Raw genomic sequence first — 17,827 nt, 5'->3', positions numbered from 1 at the left:
TCCAATTCACTTTAGCGTTTAGTAATCTATAGTATTTTGTTTGCCCTGTTACATAGAATGAGGAAAGCAGTAGTGTTGCTTGAATTAAACTGTTGTTTCATGTGTGAACTCCTGAACTTGACACTTCCAGGCTCTGACGACTGCCTTTCCCTTTTTTTGATCCTTATTAATGAATTTTTGCTTACTTATCATGATTTATTTTCAGATATTGATGAATGTGAACGCAACCCTCTACTGTGTAGGGGTGGCATGTGTGTGAATACAGAAGGGAGTTTTCAGTGCAACTGTCCTGTGGGACATGAGCTGTCACCATCACGTGAGGAATGCATTGGTGAGTTTCAACTAAGAATAATAGTCTTCATCTTTCTGAAAAGAGCAATATTTCGTACAATGTGTTACTGGTAAGAATGTGACTGCAGAATATTGTGTATGGATTTTTGATCTTCCTTGGAATATCTTCAAATAAAATGAGTACCTTTGAATTACAGCCTTATAGCAGAACCTATAAAATCTCCAGTGCCCTTGACATGTTGACTTCAAATTGAATTATTTTACTAGGCCTTTAGGGTTTATTAAGCAACTGAAAGGACTGTACTGCTCATGTTAGCAACTTTCAATTAAAAGACATGAAAGTACAAAGTGAACCTTGTTCCTACAATAACAAAAAGTTTTTTTGACTCTGTGGTGATATGCAGCTCAGCTTTTTGCACATAATCTTCTAAAAAGTTGGGGGGAAAAAAGTAAAAGCTGTAAAGCAGGTTGCCTGTTTGGTCGCTGTGTTTGATGCATAGTCACTGCATGAGATGGCTTAAACTCCAGCAAAATGGAGTAACATGCACTTGCTGAGGGTCAGTATTCAGCATGTGCTGCTGTTAATATTCACAGACAAGAGGTGAAGAAAATAAACATTTGGTTATTATACACGCTGTATTTGATCACTAGACCTGATATACAGAGGTGCATACCTTGAACTGGAAAATAAAAAGAACGAGAAATTGAACATGTTTGAATTCTACTGGTTTAAAATGTTATTCTTTATCCTCTTTCTTGGGCATTTGAGAAGTTATAGTCTGCATTCTAGCTAGTAAGTAATCAATATAAATTCTTCTTTTCCAGATGTAAATGAATGCTCACTAAGTGACAATCTCTGCAGAAATGGCAACTGTGTGAACATGGTTGGAACATACCAGTGTTCCTGTAACTCTGGATACCAAGCCACGTCTGACAGACAGGGCTGTGTAGGCAAGTGCCACATACCTTCAACTGTACATTTTTACTGCCACATATATTATTTGATATGGCTTTCATACTACGTTCCACATGTCTTTTGCACTTATTTTAACAACTCCAGTGATAAATGTGAACAAAAGCAGCACAACAGCAACTAAAAGTAGCTACTTTCTACATATGAAATGCAGTTGAAAGGCGAAAGGTTGAACAAAATGTAAATCATGAGAGTGCAGTATAAGAACTAAAAACTAGAATCTTGGCAAACCCATTCATCTCCTAGGTAAAATTGCAAGATGAAGTGACTTTTCCTTCTAAAAGTGGACTTACTGTAACTAATGTTGCTTCCCCAGATATTGATGAATGTATGATAATGAATGGTGGCTGTGACACCCACTGCACTAACTCAGAAGGCAGCTACGAATGTAGCTGCAGTGATGGCTATGCTCTAATGCCAGATGTCAGGACGTGTGCAGGTATGTTTTCTTATCTTCATTGGATTTCATTTAAAATGTATTGAAAGTTAAAGCATTTGAGCCAATATGAATATGGTTCGGAAGTCTGCACCAGTGTGAGAGAACTAGTTTTACTTTTATTTCAGATATTGATGAGTGTGAAAACAATCCAGATATATGTGATGGAGGGCAATGTACTAACATTCCAGGGGAGTATCGCTGTCTCTGTTACGATGGATTTATGGCTTCTATGGACATGAAAACTTGTATTGGTAAGTATCTGTATGCAGTGAAGGTAATGCAAGTCTAAAAATTGTACAGCTTACATTTTGGGATTTTCTGCTCAATCCTTGAAAAAAAGTTTTGGAATGGTACCTAAATTGTAGAAAACAAAAGATCTGTAGGTCTTTCTTGCCACTGTATAAATGACAGGAAGGGTATAAGAAATATTGAGAAAACTCTAGGCGTGAATCAAGTCCTGTAAATCCAAAAATAGGATTGATGTAATCACAGTTGTGGGATTTATCTATATCACTATGACCGAGAAGACAATTTTTTGGTGCCCCAGGCTTTTATTGTAATTCTTTTAAATATTTTAGTTTGTGCTCACAACTACAGAAAGGTATCATGCATGATTATTAAGGAAATCAAAATAAAAGTACTTCTTCAGTTTCAGTTAACATGTTTAGTTAGGTGCTTATATGAAGCCACCACCTTTTATATACAATGCTTTATTTATTTTGAGATGCTTGGGCTATGTTACTTAAATACTGAAATCTGTCCATTAAACCTTTCAGTAGTCATTTTAAACAAGGGCGCCTAGGTGTACAGACAAACACATTGAGGAAAAGTTAGGTTACGGAATGTCAAAGCTATTCTAGAATTACAGAGTATCCCAGGTTAAAAGGGACCCGCAAGGTTCACTGAGACTCCCTGGCTCCACAAAATCCAAACCACCCAAAACCCAAACCCTGCATCTGAGAGCAGTGTCCCAACACTCCTTGAACTCCAGCACTCAGGGCCGTGCCCACCGCCCTGTGCATCCCGTTCCGTGCCCACCGCCCTCTGGTGCAGCCCCTTCCCCTGACCCCCAGCTGCCCTCCCCTGACGCAGCTCCATGCCGGTCCCTCGGCCCTGTCGCTGTCACACACAGCACAGCTCAGCGCTGCCCTCCACAGTGCTTTTTTGCAAGGCCTCGTTAGCCTCAAAGAAGTCAGCAGCTTCTCCTAGCGTGCTTCTGACATTTTTACCTGAACAGTGGTTTTCCAAAATGAAAAAGTGTGCATTTAGGTGACAGCAGTATGTAACTAATAATAAATTTATGTGCACTTACAGATGTGAATGAATGTGATTTGAATTCCAACATTTGTATGTTTGGGGAATGTGAGAACACTAAAGGTTCCTTCATTTGTCACTGCCAGCTAGGATATTCAGTCAAGAAAGGAACCACTGGATGCACAGGTAATGCAAATTTCCGACATATATATCATGGTGTATACATATCTTACTTGGCTCTAAGGTAAAATAAATGCCCAAGTGTGTTCTTGTTCACATGCAAGTGAGGTTGTTGTTTCTTCTTAATAGTAAGCGTAGGAGTCTAACTGTTGTATGTGTCAGTATGTTTCCAGGAGTTTGAAAAGGTGTACTCCTTGACTAGTAGTACCAGTATGGTTGAAGAGGCCTTGTGGATAATGGCAGTTTTAAAGGCAAACCTTGTTCTTGTATAAACTGAGGGAATATCTACGGTATGAAACTTAGGTTGCCCAGGTGCATCTGTATTTGTGTTAAAGTATTCTATCTGAACTATTTGTCATTCATACTTAATGTACTCGTGTCAACTACAGCTGCAGGAAATGACCCAGAAGTCTAAGAAAAAGATCAAAAGGGAAAACAGTAAAAGAATGAAAAAGAAAACAGTTATGTTAAAGGGAAAATAAATGCCTTCCTTTATCCCATGCTAACAAATTTTAAAGAATCAGAGTAGTTCTGTTTCAAACCGTGCAACGTCCTATAGTAATATATTTTCCTTTGCAGACTGGGTCAACTCTGTTGAAGCAAGCTAAGTTCTTCCAAAATTACTTTTCTAGGGAGGTTGACAGAATTCCTCTCATAATTTTACATTTAGGAATTTATTCTGCATCATTTTTATAAGTAAAATAATTCCTGTAACTAAAATGTGCCTCTTACCCACAGCCTGTTGGACATTTCAGCATGTTTAGTATGTCTGTAAGAGAGCTTTAATTTTACACTAAAATGGAGCTGTAGGAAATCAACCTAATTTCTTCATGTTTACAAAAAACATGTTGAAAGCATATTAAAAGTACAATTGAAAATACAGATATAACTATTATTAAGCTATAATACAAAGCCATTTGCTTAAATTATTATATGGTTTTGAAGTCTTATTTTTTAAAAGATTGTAAAACTGCACTCTGGGAATGAGCAACATGTAAGAGCATCTGTGTAATATTCTGGTGCTCCTGATTGTAAACACTGATAGTTTATTTTGTGCTTGCAGATGTGGATGAGTGTGAAATTGGTGCTCACAATTGTGACATGCATGCCTCATGTGTCAATGTACCAGGAAGTTTTAAATGTACTTGCAGAGAGGGATGGTTTGGAAATGGCATTAAATGTATTGGTAAGTATATAGAAAACTAAGGTTTTCTCTTTTTCTTGTTATTTTATTAATGATGCATGCAATCGAACTATGAATACCTCATTAGAAGCAAATACTTGTTTTTCTCTCAGCTGCACTGTGTGATTAGATGAGCGTAGAGGATTCTTAGATTTCAGAGATTTGGAGGATTTTTTTTTTTCCTCAAAAGCCTGCCTGTGTGTCATTCTACTGAATTAAATAGGTATTTTACAAAGTTAGTATGAAATGTCCAAAATGTGCAAAATATAAAATTCAGTCAAAAATACAACTGAGTTTGTTTTGTGATTTCCTGCCAGTAAGATACTATTTCTATTACTTAATGCAGCTTTTTTGTATTAATCCTACGGTGCAGGCCTATCAGTTGATAGGCCTAATATAACGCAGATTAGACTCAGCATATGGGAAACTTGATTCTACTTTCGTTGGGCTACTGCAACCAAATCATGTCCCCTTGCCTTCGCTTTTAACTTTTGTATGTAAGAGATTGTAAAATTTACCTTTTTTGCAAAACGTTTTTGAAACTGTGGAATCAGAATTTCACATACGAATTAGACTTTATTGGTGTAATATATGAAAGATAAAATACTGTATTATGACATTTTACTGTGGATTTTAAAGCTAAGTCTGAGGAAAAAAAAAAAAGGCTCTGTGGTTTTTATTGTTATCATGTAATAAAAATTTGTGAAGTTCAAATAGGCAAATAAAAAGTCCTATTTGAAGGGGTTTAGAAAAAAATTCTGGCAGCATCCTTGTAGTTAAAATAGCTGCTGAATATAGAGTGTTCTTCCAGGAGACCCCTCTACAGACAGCTACAGATGGGCAGAATATCAAAGTAACTGTCAAATTTGTTGTAGCATCTATTATAGTGTGATACTTATTTCTGACTTGCATGTCATTCAACTGGATGGTCACTAAATCAAGCTTTAATTGCTCATTAGTGTCAGGAGAATTGTCTTTTTCTTTCTTTCCACCTTTTTTTTTGTTTTGTTTTGTTTCAAATCCAAAGTGACACCTAAATTGATAAGAAAGCTTGCATTGAATTCCATAAGCTTAGGCTGCTTTTGTGTTCTGATAATTGAGAAGAGTCATCAAATGTGCCAGATTTTGACTTCTCCATCTTTGCTTTATGGTGTTTTGTTGTTTTCTTTTTTAAGTCACTTCGAATGAAAGCTTTTTAACAGGATAACACTGAAGCAATGGTGTCAACATTTACACTAATGAATCAGTCGAATTCCATCCATTGATAGGATGTTCTGTGTTTTTTTAGCTTGACAGTTTCATGAAAGTATTCTGTCTTTTGTATTAACACTTGTAATTTTTTGCCTCTGATGTGCAGATCTTGATGAATGTTCTAATGGAACACACCAGTGCAGTGTGAATGCTCAGTGTGTGAACACACCAGGGTCATACCGCTGTGCCTGTGCTGAGGGATTCACAGGGGATGGATTTACCTGCTCTGGTATGTACTTTCTGTGAAAGCTGATTTGTCTCTGGCGGTTTCTGTTGTGTGGAAGCTTAGCAAAATTAGACTCAACCCCAAACACACAGTAATATATTTTAAAATCAGTGTTACTCCCATCTCCTGAGGAAATGCTCACAGAGGTGGCTGACTGTTGTTTAGGAGTGTGTGCAGCACTAAATACACTGGGACTTGTTTGTTGAGTGAACTTCCTGTGCTTCTTCCTCCACAGCAAATAGGCATTTGCTCTTTCAGAAATAGTTGAAAAACTTTGTTATGTCTGCATTAATCTCGCTTCAACAGACAATGAGAAAGAGCCCTGCATCCCTAAACCTCTAGGTGGGGACCGGGGCGACAAATCCCCCCCCGCTGTGAGGACAGAGCAGGTCCGAGACCGCCTCATGAGACTGAATGTGTACAAGTCTATGGGGCCGGATGATGTGCATCCCAGGGTTTTGAAGGAGCTGGCTGAAGTGGTTGCTCTCCATCATCTTTGAAAAGTTGTGGCTGTCAGGTGAGGTCCCAGACGACTGGAGGAAGAGTTACGTCACACTCATTTACAAGAAAGGGAGCAAGGAGGACCCAGGAACTACAGGCCAGTGAGTCTCACCTCTGTGCCTGGGAAGATCATGGAACAGATCCTCCTGGATGACATGCTCGACCACGAGGGATGGGCGTGTCATCCATGACAGTCAGCATGGCTTCATCAGAGGAAGGTCATGACTGACCAATCTGGTTGCCTTCTATGATGGAGTGACAGCATCGGTGGATAACGGAAAGGCAACCGATGTCATTTACCTGGACTTGAGCAAGGCCTTTGACATGGTCCCCCACCACATCCGTATCTCCAAATTGGAGGGATGTGGATTTGATGGGTGGACCACCTGATGGATAAGAAACGGATAAGATGGATAAGATGGTTGAAAGGTCACAGACACAGGGTAGTCATCAATGGCTCTGTGTCCAAGTGGAGGCCGGTAACGAGTGGCGTCCCCCAGGGGTCTGTCTTGGGACCGGTGCTCTTCAGTATCTTTATCAGTGACATCAATGTAGGAATGGAGTGCACCCTCAGCAAGTTTGCTGATGACACCAAGCTGAGCGGTGCAGTCGACACGGTTGAAGGAGGGGGTGCCATGCAGAGGGACCTCGAGGGGCTTGAAAGGTGGGCCCGGGTGAACCTGATGAGGTTCAACACAGCAAAGTGTGAAGTTTTGCATTTGGGCCGGAGGAATCCCAGGCATCCATACAGGCTGGAAGGAGCGGTCCCTGAGAGCAGCCCTGTATAGAAGGATCTGGGAGTCTTGATAGATGAAGAGCTTAACATAAGCCAGCAGTGTGCTCTTGCGGCTCGGAGGGCAAATGGTATCCTGGGGTCCATCAGAAGAGGGGTGGCCAGCAGAGACAGGGAGGTGACTGTCTCCCTCTTCTCTACTGCTCTTGTGAGGCCCCATCTGGAGTACTGTTCCAGGTCTGGAGACCTGGTTTAGCATTAAACGTGGAGGTTGGTGGCCCTGCATGTGGCAGGGGGGTTTGAGATTCATGATGCTTGAGGTCCCTTCCAACCCTGGCCATTTTGTGATCCTGTGATTCTGTGATTTAAATTCATTGGTAGCTGTTTGCTATTAGTAGCGAACACTGTTTGGCATGCAGTGTTTCAAAGTAAACCTAAATTGAGATAATTATGTAAAGTGTAAGGATTTTTTTGTACATCATGACTGGCTTGGCATTGAATTACTGTGTTTTATCACTTAAAGTGGAAGATGCAACAGTGTCTATGCTCTAGAGTTCTAATATGCTATGCATGCAGTCAGCAAATTTGAAGGTTTGAAGGAGTGCATCTGAACAGTAGTAAAATTCAAAGAAATAATGTGAATGTGTTCGTAATTAGCTTTAGACCAAAAATAAATTTACACCTTTCATGTAAGATCGTCTGATTGGCATTGGGAGTTTGTTTTTTCAGAAGTATGATCTTCTAATTTTACTTCTTTGTATGTTTCACATTTGTGGTTAACTTTAACACATATTATTAAAGCTAATAGTACTGAACTGAAAACCTTGCATTATTACAAAAATTTAAATTCTCATGATGAAAGAAGACTCTTAGCTGATTAAAAGGAATCAATTTAGAAATTGCATTAGATTAGCTTTTCTTTGTTCTTACAAGTTATCTTCAGGTAGAAATATTTTACATCAGCCAGTGCCCAGAAACATAGAGTGGTAATGTAAAATTTTTTATATTTTGAAGGATTTTATTTTGAAGAAAGTTTCTCTCTCCCACAGATGTTGATGAATGTGCAGAAAATATTAATCTGTGTGAAAATGGACAGTGTTTGAATGTCCCTGGTGCATACCGTTGTGAATGTGAGATGGGATTCACTCCTGCCTCGGACAGCAAGTCATGCCAAGGTAAGCTACCAGTACTTCAGATTTATTGTCTGGGTTTGGATTGGCAGCTATAAAGCAACACGAATTGCTGGAAGTACCTCTGCCTGGAACAGAATATGCAGCATGAACTTGACATATAAAAGTGATTTCTTCAAGTAAGAAAGTTTCTGGTCATGGTCCAAAAATCTAAGTGGAGTTTGGCTCTGTAGTTTTCAAATTCATGACTATTTTTCTTTGTTTTGTTGCTAGTGAATAGTACGTTGAAAATCCTACATTAATCACTGTTTTCATTAATGTGTTTACTTAGTGAAGTTTGTATTTCCTAAGTGACTTCATTTTTAATATTTTTTCAGAAAATTTAGAGTGGGAAAATCACCACTATATTTGACAAGTCTGTAACACTCCTTAAAATGTATCCTGGAGCTTTTTGTAATTGTCATGCATTCACCTTCAGTATTGTACCAGATCATCTGAAGCACAGAAGTTATTCTCTCTCTAAACCAGTTCATTTTCTATTCCCTGTTGTGTTCTTGGATCCTTTTTCAGATTAATGCGAAAATTGTGTATTAGAGAAATTCTTTGTAACTAATTCTCCAAAGCTTTTCAACTTATTTATTCTGTAATGGCAAAAAACTATTAACTTCTAAGAAAATTAAAATTTATAATGAGACATTTAAAACAGTCTCCAAAATGTAGTCTTTAAAATTCAGTCGATAACTTGGCACATCCACATATGCAGGAGTACATGTACAAAAGAGACTTCTGCCATGAGCTTCTGAAAAATCAGCTACTCAGTTGTTCTAATTACATCAATTACACTGACAACATATTATTGTCTTATTTAGTTAATTTCTCAGTGCAGCTCAGTTGCCAATTCATAATTAAACCAATGTTCTAATAAAAATCCCGAAATACAAACTATCTAATCAGTATTTTGAAAAAAATATATTATAATTTTTGGGACAGCAGGTTATGAAATTTCGGCTTTTCATTTGGTCCACAATGATGCACTGAAAAAGAAATTGAAGATTCTGGAAAAAAATCTTGGAATATTACTGTGATTCCAGTAGAAGTCTGGAAGCGTTACATAGGTTCATCTGTACAATTTGAGAACTAAATTGTATGAATGCTGAATACTTCAGAATTCTAAACAAAAGAAAAAATTGGTGTATTAATGTGTTCCTTTGATAAGGTGACTCCTTGGCAAATTTCTTCAATCAGTGGATAAAATCCAAGTCCTGGATATAGTGCAATAATTGTAATGTAAATGATTGATTTAATTTCGACAGAAATGAGATGTTCATGCATTCCCTTCTCAATGGCGCAGTCTTTTCTGTACCTTTTCTAACTTTATCATAACGCTAATTGTGTTCTTGACCTAATTTGGAAGTCATCTCATGGCTGTACTCTCAACAGTACTTAGAAATCTTCCTTTAATGACCAGGTTAAATTAATAGAGGTCTGTTGGATATTAAACATTTATCTTAAATGTCATTTTTCCGTAAAAATTGATCCCTTCTTTCTCCCTTCTTCCTCTCAGAAAGTCACTCAATCTCTTATGGTCTTGTAAAGAGGCATTATATCACTTCTCAACCTTTGGCTAAGGCAGACATGCCAAGTTCATCACTGACATTTTGTTACTCTGATCATTTTAATATTCCTTTGTTACATGTCTTCCAGTTTTAGCTCATCACTCTTGAACAGAGCACAGTACCCAGAACTCCAAATGAAGATTCAGCAGTTCGTTGTCGAACTATATAAATGCTTTCTGCTTTCCTGTCTGTCTTTGCTAAAAATAGCTCACTAGGTCGTGCTAGAGCTGCTGAGCCCTTTGCAATGTTGCTTGATTTTGGCTGCTTAGGAGTCTTGCTATTTGACAGTACCTGCAGATTTTTTTTTCCTGTTAGTTGCTTTCAGCTCAGAAGTTACATGTGTCTCCATTTACATTTTGCAGTATAGTACATTATTGTAAATACTTATGAGGTAATCATATGTAACTTTCTGGTTTTAATATATTCCTTCAGATATCGATGAATGCTCCTTCCAGAATATATGTGTATTTGGTACCTGTAATAATCTACCAGGAATGTTTCATTGCATCTGTGATGATGGCTATGAACTAGATAGAACTGGGGGAAACTGTACAGGTATATTTCATCTGTTTGTAGATATGTTAAGACTAAAATATTTTTTAATTGCACGAAGTAAATTGGAATGAGTTCACAAAACATGCATTGTATTCTCTTGCAACACTACAAATACATATTTTTTCCCTGCTAATCGCACGCTATGAAGTCATTAAAGAACGGATTGAAACAATTGCTTCTTAACTGTAGAAAAATTAACACATAAATTATTTGAAGAATTATTAATAGTTCTCTCCTTCAATTTTATTTAGCAATAACTTGTATTTGAAATTTTCCTGCTTGTTTTGCCTTAAAATGTAAAATGTGTCTTGTTTTCCATCCAGTGAATGGATTTATGAATGTAGCCTTCCTATTTCAGATATTGATGAATGTGCTGATCCCATTAACTGTGTTAATGGTCTTTGTGTAAATACTCCTGGGAGGTATGAATGTAACTGTCCTCCAGATTTCCAGCTGAATCCTACTGGAGTGGGTTGTGTGGGTAAGTAAAAGCTACCCTGAAGTATTACTGCAGAAAAAAATTAATAATCATGTGTTGCGTGGATACTAGATACATCAAACAATAGTAGTTTTGGCCTCTCTTAAAAGGCAGGGTGGCTGTTCTGCCAGCGTGAGGATAGCAAGATAGAAAAATAATGATGGAGTCATAGAATCCTCAGGTTAGAAAAGACCTTAAAGATCATCAAGTCCACCCATGACCTAACCATACTACCCTAACTAACAACCCTCCGCTAAATCATGTCCCTGAGCACCACATCGAAATGGTTTTTAAACACATCCAGGGATGGTGACTCAACCACCTCCCAGGGGACCCTATTCTAGTGCTGATCCTACTGTAGTTTATGTAGTTCTCTCTGGCTTAGTACATACATAATGTGAACTTTCATTACATTTTCCAATTTCATTACATTTTCCGCTTCATATAGGACTGTCATGTGATCCTGGAAAAGCTTTTTAGCATTTAATTTGGAAAACAGCATTTTTATTTTAATACTTTGGGAACTCAGTTTTGCTTAAATTAGTAATTACAACTCTTTCCATGTTCTGATTATTTACAATAATATTTATTTGCCACCACATTATGGCACCACCGAAAGCACCACATTATGTTGCTTTGCTGGATCCTGGAGGTAAGATCCTGTTTGAGATTTTCACCCTGTTGACCAATTTTGACCTGAAGAGTCAGTGGCACTAATGTTTGGATGGAGATCAGTAATGAGTGTTTTTCTCCAGAGGTGAGTGCTGGGACCAGTACTCTTTAAAATATTCATTAATTACATTGACAGTGGGGTCAAGTACACCCTCATCAAGTTTGCTGATGACACTAAGCTGTGGGTGCAGTTGACACACTACAGGGACAGGATGCCATCCAGAGAGTCCTAGGCAGGCTTGAGCAGTGGACCCAGGTGAACCTCATGCGGGAGGTCCATCCCTTTGTCCCTGGAGACTTTGAAGGCGAGTCTGGATCAGGCCCTGGGCAACCTGAACAAGTGTGGATGTCCCTGATCATTGCAGGGGAGATGGGCTAGATGATCTTTAATGGTCACTTCCAACTCTAAGGATTCTATGACTTTTTCAAAAAATTTTAACCTGAAATTTTTGGAGGGGAAGAGAATGTATGTAATCTATTCTCGTTGAACTGGAAATCTTCATTTCTGTCTCCTAAAGACTTTTTTTTAAAATACATGCCTTAATATCTTTCTTCTTGTCACGGAGTTAACTAGATCAATCTGTGCCCCAGACGGGGGGGCCATTGGGTCTCCCACCAGCCCCACGAAATGGAAAGGAAAAGGGAAAAGGGGTAGGGAGATGGGAGCTGGGCTCAAGGAAGGAAAAAAAAACAGTGGCAACAATCTATGGAGGAAAACTTATTTCACTATGATATCGGAATGCAAGATAACACAATATAATACAATCTAATTGAAATTGAGACTAATAAATCAAATAAAATAAGGGAGAGAGAAAGTTCCTGAGGCTGAGTCATACCTGAAAAGCTTGGTATGGCTAGGAAAGCACCCTCCAGCACCCACTGCCAGGCAGTAAGAAACCACCCCCCATGGAAGGGCCAAGTCCCGTGACTTCTGTAGTGTACAGGGACAGGTACCTGGAATTGGAGCATTAACACTTTGATTCCCAGTGCACTGTATGATGTTATGATGTGGAATTCTGAAAACCGAACAAAACTATGACACTTCTTCAATTGCTATTTGACTCACACTTAACTTTGCTCATCTGTTGATTCAGTTTAAGTAATGAATTCCTGCCTCTGGGGCTCATTTCAGCATTTAACTAAGATCCTCATTCTTTTCTATAGCCTGAGACCGTGTGTAATCAACACACAAGCCCTGAGTTATTGTCAAAAGATTTGACTAGTCTCTGAAGAAACTCATGAGAATGAATTATCCTTCTGCTAGCTAATATGTGTTTTCCTAAAAAAATAAGGAGTTGTAACTCTACTTTGGAACCAGTTATTCCAATGACATCCTCAGCAGGGATCCTGTGGTTCCACCAGGAAGCACTCCACAGTTGGAAGGAAACTTTTTTTCCTCCAAGCTAAATTTAGCAACATCAAAATCACAAATGAGAAAGCAAGCTTTACCTCTCTGATGAAAACATATTTAAGAACTAAGTGAAATAAATACTGTCCCTTTGTTATTTCTATCCTAAGGAAACAGTAGTTGGCCTCTCTCTGTGATACTAAAAGACCCTTCTATCTCTCCTTTTCCTTATTTTTCCCAGCTTTAGTTCCTCAATGATCGCCTTTACAGAAGAGTAGAGCAAGCATGTTTTTATGTTCAGTTTCAGATGGTGACAGAAGTGAATGAAATCCTCTTGCATGTATAGAGAATGAGTTGTAACCCTCAGATGCACATTTTCAATCTCTCTACAGTCTGATTTAATGATTCAGTTTTTGTTTTAAATGGGGCATCCAGAGCCTCTGTTTCTCTTGAAATATCATCAGAGTAAGATAACAGAAGTCCTACTCCATGGATTAAATGATACGGTAGTGCTCTTGAAGAGATAAGGGCATCAAGTGCAAATAAAGACATCTTAGTTACGCTGTTTTATGTGATTATAAACATTGCTAGGTTTTTCTAGTTTTTCTTTTGTTCTTATTAGTAATATTTCTAGAGGGTTAAACAGATTAACAAGGGAAAAGGAAACACTGAGACATCAGCCATTTCAGTGCAGCCATACTACTTCTTGTTCCAGAGGTTGTATGCTTTGGATGTGTCTGCTTTACTGACTTAGGCAGTCCAAACAGGGAAGAACTAAAGTTCAGTTCACTTGGGATTATTTATTGTCTCAGAACTGCAAGTCCAAATTACTTCACTAATTATGAAGTTTGTTTCATTTGCCACTGTCAAGCCTTACCCAATTTTCTCTCCAAGATTGTAGTCACTTGGAAAAAGAACACAGACTGTAATGCCTGTAAAACTAAGATTTCTTTCTTGAGAAGTGCAAAAGTTCTGCAAAAAAAAGTGTTCCAGAAATGTCAAAGAATAGCACTTCTGGTTCTCTTCAATCGTAACTATCTCTCGCACACTTGAACAAAAATTGAAGTTTTCCTCTCAGAAGGAGCAGAAATATTATCTTTGGCAAAAAAAAGAACATGGTGCCTTGTCAAGGCAATTCATGTGAGTAGTAAACTGAAACCTAAAACCCTTTATGAACTCACTGTAGATTCTCTGCTAGAGAATTCCACTGTCTGCCCTCTTTCCAAGGTCTGTCATCTCCTATTGCTCATAATGGACCTGCGGTCCATTGGTTGGAGCCATATTCCAGAATGTTCTTTTTTTGTTAACACTTCTCACAAGAAGAATGAAGCCAAATCTCTTCTTGGCTTCTCTTAAAAAAGCAGATTTTTGTGCTGTTGCAAATGGAGAGGAGCATGCAATTCCTTTGAGAGCATGAGGATGTAGGTGTTCTGACAGTAACTGTTTTGGATTGTATCAGCTGAAGTCCATAATGACAACGACAGGATATGCCTTTTTTCAGCCTTAACAGATTGTAAAACTTGTATTTATTATCAGGAATCTGGTAGTAAATAAAAAAGTAGGGTAATAAATTTAATTTTAGTAAGTGAAAATGGCTTCCACTCTGAATATGCTGATCAGTGATTTCAGGTAAGTCAGGCCTCTTGCCCCTGGAGAGATAAAAATAACCTGCTTCTCTTACCATCAGAGGCCCAGAAGTGCAGAATAAGTATGTCTGTTCCATTCAGCCCTTAACTGACATTTTACAGCAGTGATCATTTATGTTTACATACTGACATTTATTGTAGATTACCTTGAGCCCAGGAACATACTTATTTTTTGTGATCTGTTACTATATGCAATTAAAACTGCACAGAAAGATATACCTGAATTTGTCTATTAATGCTTAAATATAAATTATTTGGAAAGATTGAAATAGTGTTTGAAAGAAATGTTCACTGTCACAGTTAATGAGTCAGTGTTTCTATATTTAACTGAAGATCTTGAGATCGAGTTATTTCTAGCAGAAAGTTTCCTTTGCAGTTTTTTTTTTAATATATACGTGTGAAACCTCAGGAAAATTTTAGAAAAGATACTTACTAAACTTTGGAGGTTTTGAAATGATAAATGGTGCACATTTATCATGCTTTGTTCATTTCACTCCACGTAGAAAATGCTAGGACTCTGGCACGTGGCAAGTCGTAAGTCAAACACATGGTATTTACTTGTAAAATATACATTTGGGAAGTCAGTCAAAAAATTCATATATATGTTTCTTAGTCATACCTTTAATAAGAATTGTAAAAATACAAGAAGGATGATCTTTATACAGCAGATATCTCCTTTTCTTGTCAAGTGTGTTTCTATGCTTCTTTAAGGGTAACTTTTGAAATCAAGTTATCTTGTGTGATCTTTAAAATTATAACATTAACTTCAAGGAAATGTATGTCCCTCTTATTTGATTATGATAACAAATACTGTAATTCTTGACTGACTTATCATTCCTTGTATTTATTACTCACTGTTAGTTACTTTCCATTTATGGGGCACAAAGAAACAATATTCGCAGTAGAGAGAAAACTCATAGCTTTACTTCTCTGAACAGACTCTCTGCTTATTCAACCAGGGCTAACAGTTGTCTATATTACAAAGTTATAATTTGCATAAACTAACTGAAAGTCTTGATTGTTTCAATGCTAATGCTTTTTGGAGAATTTATTTGCAAGTACAATTCTTCCAACAGAGGGAACTTTATTTTGTAATTGCATAGAAAAGTAGATGACTCTTCTAAATTCTAATTCTAAGTCTAATGAATATCATAAAGTAGAGAAAAAGTATTGTTAGTAAACTGCAGCAAGGTTTCCTTTATTTTTTAATGTGTTATTATGTGGATTGAAAGATTGGGAATAGTGGATGTCCTTTGTATGTTAGGGAATCATGCGATTTTGAAAGGCAGACACTTAAAAATGGTCTCTGGATGTTCAGAAAGCTGAAGCTATCCTTTCTCCTTTCTGTCTCTCTCAACATCAGTAACTGGACACAAGTGTTTCCAGATTGTCATTGACTTTAAAAGAAGTGTTATCTCACTGCCTCCTTTAGAACTGGAATGTTAAAATGAATACCTACTGTTGCTTTGCACACATCATTGCCTGCAGCTGTACTCATGTGATTTATACATATATGTGCTTTATAGATAATCGTGTTGGCAATTGCTACCTGAAGTATGGACCACGAGGGGACGGAAGCCTATCCTGCAATACTGAAATTGGAGTTGGAGTCAGTCGTTCTTCGTGCTGCTGCTCTCTGGGAAAGGCTTGGGGAAACCCCTGTGAAACATGTCCTCCTGTAAATAGCAGTAAGGAAATGTTCTCTTACTCTCCCTTTCCCACATATTATAGAAGATACTAATAAGGATGAAATCTTTCGCTATTTTGCTGTTAGGTTATTGTTCAATAAACCAGTTTTCTTCTATAAGATTGCATACATCTATTAGAATTATTAGTTGTCAGCTCCTCACTGGTAGAGGGGAAAGAAAAGTCTAATGCTTCAGTTTGAAAAATGCTGGTAGCTCTCAGATGAGAGTTTTGGTAACTGTTACATAACAATTTCTAAGTCACTCCAGTAATTTCAAAACTGTTACTCAACAGCTAATACCTAACAGCTTTGTGGATATGTGAAGTTCTTTGAAAGGGTAATGCAAAAGAAATGTCACACATGTTACTCTTAACAGTCTCAAAATAGGGTGAAATCCAATTTTAATGTACAGTTTTATCGATTGTATTGTGGGATATTTTACTAAAAGAAATGGTAAAACCTCAGTAGGGTGCATATATGCTTTATACAGAAACACTATAGAGGAAATAGCATTGTACTTGCCTATAAGAATATTTCAGGTTATGACAATGTTTGAAGCAGAGTTGCCAGTATTACCTTGATTTTCCACTAATCTCATTTTTTAAACTTGTTTTATATACATGAGTGGACCAAGGAGGATAGAAAACCAATGACTGTAGGGAAAGAGAATCATTAATACACTTATGAAATGCTGTGTTTCTGTTGTTAGCATTTTATATTTCTTATGACTGACACGCGCTCTCTTTCAATGGCTTAGCGGAATACAATACTCTTTGTCCAGGAGGAGAAGGATTCAGACCAAATCCCATCACTATTATTTTGGAAGGTGAGTTCATCTTATATCATCTTCAGTAGTAAAAAACCTGCCATCTTTGGAGGGTTATATGCAGAAACTATATATTGAAGAAGTTGTTACAGTTATTGCAAAGCAAACCTTTTCTAGTATTAGTTGTACAAAAATGATAAGGAGCATTGTAAAAAAACATAGAAGAAGTCTAGCATTTCTCTAGGAAAATAAATAGATGCATACCTTTTGTGTACCTCCTTACTTGAGTTGGAATTAAAAATTAAAAATTAAAAAAAGAATAAATCTTTTATGAAACTTAAGATTTACAGTGGAAGGTATAAATTTCAGGAAACATTAATTGGACAAAAAGACCTAGTTCCAATGAATATGCAGGAATGAGAAATTAGACACCAAATTCCTGCTGAAAACGTGCTCCAGAATAAGATTAGTTAAATAAGAGACAATGAGCATCTCATCCATGCTTTCATGAAGTGTGATTTAGAAGCAAAAAAAAGTCCACATTGCAGTTAAAATGTATTAATTCTTAAAATATCAGTCTGTTCTTTCCTTTCATCATAAATTGAAAATAAATTTTTGTATTTATTTTTAGACATTGATGAATGTCAGGAGCTGCCAGGTCTCTGCCAAGGAGGAAATTGCATCAATACTTTTGGCAGCTTCCAGTGTGAATGTCCAAAAGGCTACTACCTCAGTGAAGAGACAAGAATCTGTGAAGGTTGAGTCCTTGAAATGGTCTTCTTTTTCACAGTTCAATTATGGTGAAAAACTCTACTGGTTTTAGTCTTAAATTCATAAGTAGATATAGTGTCCACACTCTTGCCTAAAATCTTCTCTTGAATCAGTGTCTTTAGTTGCT

The 17,827-nt window shown here is 37.4% G+C and overlaps 1 protein-coding gene across 2 annotated transcripts in view; it reads left to right on the top strand.

Moving 5' to 3' along the window:
• Window positions 1–17,827, top strand: part of FBN2 (fibrillin 2) — a 157,269-nt gene that overhangs the window by 106,303 nt on the left and 33,139 nt on the right. For both annotated transcript variants that reach the window (XM_042822846.1, XM_042822847.1), the window contains exons 27-39: window positions 206–331; window positions 1,117–1,242; window positions 1,581–1,703; window positions 1,829–1,954; window positions 3,018–3,143; window positions 4,201–4,323; window positions 5,678–5,800; window positions 8,081–8,206; window positions 10,210–10,332; window positions 10,691–10,813; window positions 16,003–16,164; window positions 16,921–16,989; window positions 17,561–17,686. In XM_042822846.1, the coding sequence (XP_042678780.1) occupies window positions 206–331; window positions 1,117–1,242; window positions 1,581–1,703; window positions 1,829–1,954; window positions 3,018–3,143; window positions 4,201–4,323; window positions 5,678–5,800; window positions 8,081–8,206; window positions 10,210–10,332; window positions 10,691–10,813; window positions 16,003–16,164; window positions 16,921–16,989; window positions 17,561–17,686 (1,602 nt within the window). The remainder of the gene's footprint in view (window positions 1–205; window positions 332–1,116; window positions 1,243–1,580; window positions 1,704–1,828; window positions 1,955–3,017; window positions 3,144–4,200; window positions 4,324–5,677; window positions 5,801–8,080; window positions 8,207–10,209; window positions 10,333–10,690; window positions 10,814–16,002; window positions 16,165–16,920; window positions 16,990–17,560; window positions 17,687–17,827) is intronic.

This window comes from Centrocercus urophasianus, unplaced genomic scaffold (assembly GCF_019232065.1).
Source record: "Centrocercus urophasianus isolate 14NV4802_14NV808 unplaced genomic scaffold, USGS_Curo_1.0 seq_21, whole genome shotgun sequence".
Taxonomy (NCBI): domain Eukaryota; kingdom Metazoa; phylum Chordata; class Aves; order Galliformes; family Phasianidae; genus Centrocercus; species Centrocercus urophasianus.
This window is presented reverse-complemented; position numbering and strand designations above follow the sequence as displayed.